This window comes from Theropithecus gelada, chromosome 9 (genome assembly GCF_003255815.1).
Source record: "Theropithecus gelada isolate Dixy chromosome 9, Tgel_1.0, whole genome shotgun sequence".
NCBI lineage: Eukaryota > Metazoa > Chordata > Mammalia > Primates > Cercopithecidae > Theropithecus > Theropithecus gelada.
The window spans coordinates 66,337,246-66,345,024 of record NC_037677.1 but is presented as its reverse complement, the minus strand read 5'-3'; the positions used below and the strand labels follow the sequence as shown (position 1 = coordinate 66,345,024).

General features: G+C 39.9%; 1 protein-coding gene across 2 annotated transcripts in view; it reads right to left on the bottom strand.

Moving 5' to 3' along the window:
• Nucleotides 1-819: 819 nt before the first annotated feature.
• The window catches only part of DNAJC12 (DnaJ heat shock protein family (Hsp40) member C12), a 43,664-nt gene continuing 36,704 nt past the window's right edge, over nt 820-7,779 (bottom strand). Inside the window, exon 6 of one of the 2 annotated variants that reach the window (XM_025396598.1) lies at nt 820-1,365. In XM_025396598.1, the coding sequence (XP_025252383.1) occupies nt 1,271-1,365 (95 nt within the window). In that variant the 3' untranslated portion in view covers nt 820-1,270. The remainder of the gene's footprint in view (nt 1,366-7,779) is intronic. The other variant, XM_025396599.1, reaches the window with a different exon arrangement.

The window sequence follows — 7,779 nt, the reverse complement described above, 5'->3', positions numbered from 1 at the left end:
CCAGCCTGGGAGACATAGTGAGACTCCATCTCAAAAAAATAAAATAAAATATAACTTGCTTATATAACACAAGAAATCTTGTAAAAACATAATTTCCAGTCGGGCATGGTGGCTCACACCTGTAATCCCAGCACTTTGGGAGGCCGAGGTGGGTGGATCACAATGTGAGTTCAAGACCAGCCTGGCCAAGATGGTGAAGCCCCATCTGTACTAAAAATACAAAATTTAGCTCAGCACGGTGGCAGGCACCTGTAATCCCAGCTACTTGGGAGGCTGAGGCAGGAGAATCACTTGAACCTGGGGGACGGAGTTTGCAGTGAGCTGAGATCTTGCTGCTGGATTCCAGCCTGGGTGACAGAGTGAGACTCCATCTCAGAAAAAAAAAGAAAATATATATATACATACACACACACACACACACACATATATACACACATATATGTAATTTCCTCAAATAAATCATAACTTTTAAAATTAAATTAGAAATATCTATTCAAATTATTTTTTAAATACCATCAAGGCCGGGCATGGTGGCTCACACCTGTTTTCCGAGCACTTTGGGAGGCCAAGATGGGAGGATCACTTGAGGCCAGGAGTTCAAGACTAGCGTGGGCAACATAGCAAGACCTCATCTCTACAGAAAATAAAAAATTAGCCAGACATGGTGGTGTGTGCCTCTAGTCCCAGCTACTAGAAAGGCGGAGGTAGGAGGATAATTTGAGCACAGGAGTTTGAGATTGTATTGAGCTATGATTATGCCACGGCACTCTAGCTTGAGTGACAGAGCAAGACCCTAAAAAAAATTGAATTATAAATTCATTATGAACTTTGGGAAAATTATTTATTTTTCTCCACGGGATTTAGACAAGTAATTTCACATTTCATTGTAAGTCAAGGGTAAGAAAACATTTTTTGTACATCCATCACAATAGAGATCACAGTATGTCGATGAAATATTTAAATACACTATACAGAGACTGATTTTTTAATGGATTTCTATAAGTAGTGTTAACAGGAAAAAGCATATAATACAATCTACTCTGTATCTAAGAGCTTTAATTTATTCAAATATTGGGAGAAATTCATCTTCTGAATTTTTCTCATTTAAAAAGCATTATGAGAACTGATTCAAGGATGGAGGAATCAATTAGTACTAAGCAATTCACAGACATGACATATAAACATGACATTTTTAATATATAAACAAAGACTGCATGTTGGCAGCATAGAAGACAGTCTTGCTCTTCCTCATTTTTCAAGCAGAGATATTTCATATTTCATAGTTTCTGAACTTCCTCAGGAGTTCTGAGGGAGCATCCTTGGACCAGCGGAAACGAAGGTGCCAACCATTCGCATCTGAAAAACCTTTAAAGGAAAAAAAATAAATATTTAAAATCAGAAGTAGGAAAAGTCAATCTTGTTACAGTAAAACAGCTTGGGGATAAAATTTCACTGCAACAGGTACAATGTAAGGGTAAGACTTTGGTGTGAATTATTAACATCTTAGAGAAATGGATTAACTTAAGCAGACTGGAATTCTTATGAACAGGAATTACAATTTATATAGATGATAAGACCTCACATGCTTAAATACTTAATAAGAGGAAATACATAGATGCCTCTGGTGGTGGGGATTTTGACAATTCACATGCAAAGAAATTCGAAACAAATTTCACAGTTTTCAAAAACCTTTCAAAAGTTAAAAGTCAATGGTAAAAGGATCCCTGGAAATACAAGTACTATAACTGAATTCCATGGTAATAAGATTTTTCTTTTTTAGTTACAATAAACAACATTGTTGAAATCCAGAGGAAAAGAAGGTAATTTTCCTTCTCTACTAGAAGTATAAATTGGCAAAACTCCTCTGGCAGGCAATTTGGCAATATTTATCAAACTTGTTAAAATGTATAAACCTTTGACCCAATAATTTTACTTCTTGAAATGTATCCTAAGGAAATAATAATGGATGCACCCAAAAATTTAACTGTAAGGATGTTTATAATGATATCATTTATAAATTTTATTTGCAAACTAGGAAACATTCTAAACTTTAGCAAATGAAAGCCGGTTAAAAGGTTTTGATATCATCATTAACAATATTTTAATATTTACCATCATAGAAAAATGCTCATAGCATATTGCTAAGTGACAGTTAAAAAAAAAAAAAACTGTTTATATAGTATGATCTCATTCCTGAACTCATTATTTACATGAGTATTTATGTGAAATTTTTTTAAATCTAAAAAAAGAAGGCCAGGCATGGTGGCTCACACCTGTAATCATAGCACTTTGGGAGGCCGAGGCAGGTGCATCTCTTGAGCTCAGGAGTTCGAGACCAGCATGGGCAACATGGCAAAACCCTGTCTCTACAAAAAAATACAAAAAATTAGACGGGCATGGTAGCATGTGCCTGTGGTCCCAGCTACTCAGGAGACTAAGACATGAGGATTACTTGAGCCCCAGAGGCGGAGCCGAGAGTGTGCCACTGCACTCAAGCCTGGGTAATAGAGTGAGACTCTCTCAAAAAACAAACAAACAGATAAGAAAAGGTACACCAAAATTAATAGTATTTATCCCTGGATTGTTACAATAGATGTGATTTTCTGGTTTTGTTTGTTTATTTGTTTGTTTTTCTGAGACAGAGTTTCGCTCTTGTTGCCCAGGCTGGAGTGCAATGGTGCGATCTCAGCTCACCACAACCTCCGCCTCCCGGGTTCAAGCGATTCTCCTGCCTCAGCCTCCCAAGTGCTGGGATTATAGGCATGAGCCACCACACTCAGCTAATTTTTGTATTTTTAGTAGAGTCGGGGTTTCTCCATGTTAGTCAGGCTGGTCTCAAATTCCTGACCTCAGGTGATCCACCCGCCTCAGCCTCCCAAAGTGCTGGGATTACAGGCATCAGCCACTGTGCCTGGCCAATTTTCATTTTTTATACTCTTTTTTGTTTATCTGTACTTTCTTATTTTTCTGCAATAAACAGCTATACTTTTTGTCTTTTTATGTTAATAATATTGCTAATGAAAAAGCAGGTTACAGAATAATATACAAAATATGCTTCCATTGATATTTTAATATAGTATATAAATATGATATATAAATATGTATGTAAATATGATATATGTATATTTTAATAAAGTATATAAATATGATATATAGTATATAAATATGATATTTTAATACAGTATATAAATATGTAGTCAGAAAAAGCATACACAGAATAGTTAACGGTTATCTCAGAAAAACAGATTACACTGACACTTTTTAAAGAATTATTGGAGAAAACAAATCTAAAGAATTTTCAGTTGGGGAAAAAGCAAAAAGGACATTGTTTCTGATTGCTACAATTGTTCCTATAATTAAAACTTACTCACAAAATATGTATAGTATGATCCTTTTAAACATACTAACACAAATGAAAATATACCAAAAAATCGATAATACATATTTCTCTAAATGATAAGATTATGAGTTATATGTTCTTCCTTTTGCTTGATCATATTTTCTCACATTTTATATAGTAAATAAGTGTCATTTTTGTTTAAAAAGATGTAGTTTATGGCCAGGCATGGTGGCTCACGCCTGTGATCCCAGCAGGTTGGGAGGCCAAGGCGGGCAGATCACGAGGTTGGGAGTTTGAGACCAGCCTGACCAACATGGCGAAACCCCATCTCTCCTAAAAACACAAAAATTAGCTGGGCATGGTGGCACGCACCAGCAATCCCAGCTACTCAGGAGGCTGAGGCAGGAGAACCGCTTGAACCTGGGAGGTGGAGGTTGCAGTGAGCCTGGATTATGCCACTGCACTCCAGCCTGGGCAACGGAGCGAGCCTCCATCAAAAAAAAAAAAAAAAAAAAAAAAGGATGTAGTTTCTAGTTTGGGTTCCTGTAGAAACAGACATGCAGACAAGAACTTGAAACAGGTTGGGCACAGTGGCCCACATCTATAATCCCAGCACTTTGGGAAGCTGAGGCCAATGGATCACTTGACCTCAGGAGTTTGAGACCAGCCTGGGCAACATGGCGAAACCCCATCTCTATAAAAAATTAGCCAGATGTGGTGGTGCACACCTACAGTCCCAGCTATTTGGGGGCTGAGGTGAGAGGATCATCTGAGCCTAGGAGGTCAAGGCTGCAGCGAGTCATGATCGCACCACTGTACTCCAGCCTGGGTGACAGAATGAGACTCTGTCTCAAAAAAAAAAAAAAAAAGAATTTGAAACAAAGTGGCTAATTTGGAAGGTGATCCTAGGTGGCACCTTAACAGAATTAGAACCAAATCTAGAAAAGGTACATTATCAAACAAGTTACCACTATGGGTAACTGCAAATGATCCCACTGGGGAACCCTGGGAGACAATATAAAACTTTTTAGAGTTATCTCATGTGAGGGGTGAAGGATGTGGGGAATTTAGCCTCCCACTCCCACTCATTATTGTCATCCAAAGGGCATTTACTTCCTGGCACTTACTGCCTGCTGATTTGCTGCCAAGCAGGCTCTATTGCCAGAGCAAGCCCTCTGGCAGAGTCACAATGTTTGTGGTTGGAGCCACAGGGGTGGCAATGCCTAGGAAGGCAAGTGCCCAGGGACATGGCAGCACACCAAAATAACTGCATACATTTAAATTTTTCTTGGTGGGACGCGGTGGCTCACACCTGTAATCCCAGTGCTTTGGGCGGCCAAGGTGGGCAGATCACGAGGTCAGGAGTTCGAGACCAGCCTGGCCAACATGATGAAACTCCGTCTCTACTAAAAACACAAAAAATTAGCCAGGCATGGTGGCAGGTACCTGTAATCCCAGCTACCTGTAATCCTGCTGAGGCAGGAGAATAGCTTGAACCTGGGAGGCAGAGGTTGCAGTGAGCCGAGATGGTGCCACTGCACTCCAGCCTGGGGAACAAAGCAAGACTCCTTCTCAAAAAAAAAAAAATTTCTTTCTCTTTTTTTACTCCAAGATGTTACACGAAACTATTTTATTCTAGAACTGTACTTATCAGAATGCATATTTATTGCATATTTAAGCAGAAAGAAAGTAAAAATGAGATTGTCTCACACAGTGATTTTCAGATGCAGTGCTCCATATTTTACTGTTTGCAATAAAGAATTAGAATGTGGTGGGGGCTGTTTGGTGGCTGCTCATCCCAGAAGAGACATCAAAAGGCAAATTCCAAAGTGAATATCTAGCACTGCTTGAGGAAATTAGCAAATATGCTGAAAAGTAATATGTAAGAAGCCACTCAGGGCTTGGTAAAGTTGACGGGAATAATATTTCTTAAATGCTGACATTACAAAAATTTACACTGCAGTAAAATGAAATCATAAATAATCATGCAACAGCGCTTTGATATATCCAACTCCAGCTTTAAGGCACTAGTCAGAAAAGCCAATAATCTTTTAAACAGCATAAAGAAAATACTTGTAAATGCAACCTTTGGCAGAATTTCATAATTCTCCAACAACAGCTTCTTAGAACAATGATTCCCAGTCGGGTGCAGTGGCTCATGCCTGTAATCTCAGCACTTTGGGAGGCCAAAGTGGGCAGATGACCTGAGGTCAGGAGTTCTAAACCAGACTGGGCAACATGGTAAAACCCCATCTCTAATAAAAACATGAAAATTAGCCGGGTGTGGTGGTGGGTGCCTGTAATCCCAGCTACTTGGGAGGCTGAAGCAGGAGAATCACTGGAACCCGGGTGGTGGAGGTTGCAGTGAGCTGAGATGGTGCCACTGCACTCTAGCCTGGGCAACAAGAGCGAAACTCTGTTTCAGAAAAAAAGAACAATGATTCCCATCCCCTCTACTTCATTCTTTTTTTTTTTTTTGATACAGGGAGACACAGGGTCTTGCTCTGTCACCTAGGCTGGAATACAGTGGCAAGATCATAGCTCACTGCAGCTTCAAACCCCCAGGCTGAAGCAATCCTCCTGCCTCAGCCTCCCAAGTAGCTGGGACTACAGGCACACGCCACAATACCTAGCTAATTTTTTTTTACTTTTGTAGAGACAGGGCTCTTGCTATGTTGCTTAAGCTGGTCCCAAACTCCTGGACTCAAGCGATTCTCCCACCTCAGCCTCCCAAAATTCTAGGAGTACAGGCCCAAGCGACTGCAGGGCTGGCTTCACTTCAAAGAAAAGCATACATATCACAATATGAAGACATCAAAACTGGTATCACAATTTGTTCTGAGTAAATTATATGTGAAAATTAATTATATAAATTGGCATTATCTGTTATTACCCAAGTAAATTAGAGTCAAGAACCAGGGAGAGGAAAAGAAAAGCACTCAAGACACAGATGCCTGCCCAAGAATTCTATTACAAGCCAGCTGCTGAAATGACCTGCCTTGCCTCTAAGGCTAGTTTTACCTATTGCCATCACTCACCAATTAGAGCTTGCTAGCTCCAAAATCTTTGCTAGTGCCAATGAGTTTTCTTTCATAACAATATGTAACATTTCTCTTTCTAATAAAACACACAACATTTTATTTGTTCTTCAGACACACCAAAGACCACCCATCTGTGTGTATGCCCTGAATTGCAATGTAGTTTTTATATATTTTCCCAAGTAAAATGTTTTACATAGAGATTCGAATCTATATTTTTGTTTGACTTTGACATAATATATATCCACACTGTGGAATGTTATCAGCTGTTAAAAAGCAGGAATTCATTCTGAATGTAAGGATTTAAAAAGAAGTCCCTAATAATAAAAGTTGACACTAAAAAAGTGTTTACGATGTGCCTGGTACTGGTCTAAATATTTTACGTGTGTGTGTGTGTGTGTGAGACAGGATCTCATTCTGTCACCCAGGCTGGAGTACAGAGGTGCAATTGCAGCTCACTGCAGCCTCAACATCCCCCCACACACCCAGGCTCAAGCAACTGGGATTACAGGCACGCACCACCACTCCTGGCTAATTTTCATATTTTTTTAAGAGATGGTTTCGCCATGTTGCCCAGGTTGGTCTCAAACTCCCGGCCTCAAGCAATCCGCCCACCTCACCCTCCCTAATTGCTGGGATTGCAGGTGTGAGCCACTGCACCCAGACAATTAAGTTATTTACTCCTCAAAAAAAAAAAAATTCTTATGAGGTAGACACTAATATTTTGACCATTATATAATTAAGAAGACATAGATGCAGAGGGGTTAACTAGCTTGCCCAAGGTCATACAACTCATCAGTGAAAAGCTGAACCCACATTCTTAACCACCGTGTAACACAGAGAAATGTGTACAGTATAACCCCATTCTTTACTTTTAAAGCTCTCATAAGTGCACATATACACACTTGTATTAGCATAGAGAGTAGTGGAAGGAAACACATCTGAGTGTCAGCCTTGGTTACTTCAAGAAATAGAAGCAGAGTTGGTCGGGCACGGTGGCACACACTTGTAATCCCAGCACTTTGGGAGGCCAAGGCGGTGGATCACAAGGTCAAGAGATCGACACCATCCTGGCCAACATGGTGAAACCCCGTCTCTACTAAAAATGCAAAAATTAGCCGGGCATGGTGGCATGTGCCTGTAATCTCAGCTACTCAGGAGGCTGAGGCAGGAGAATTGCTTGAACCCATGAGGCAGAGGTTGCAGTGAGCCAGGATTATGCCACTGCACTCCAGCCTGGCAACAGGGTGAGACTCCGTCTCAAAAAAAAAAAAAAAAGAAAAAAAAGAAATAGAAGCAGAGAAGGTTGGCAGCCTGGGGTAGACACTAAGTTACTGCCTACATATGATTCTTTGAATTTTTTAACAGCAAGTCTATACTTCTTTTGTTTTTATTCAGTAT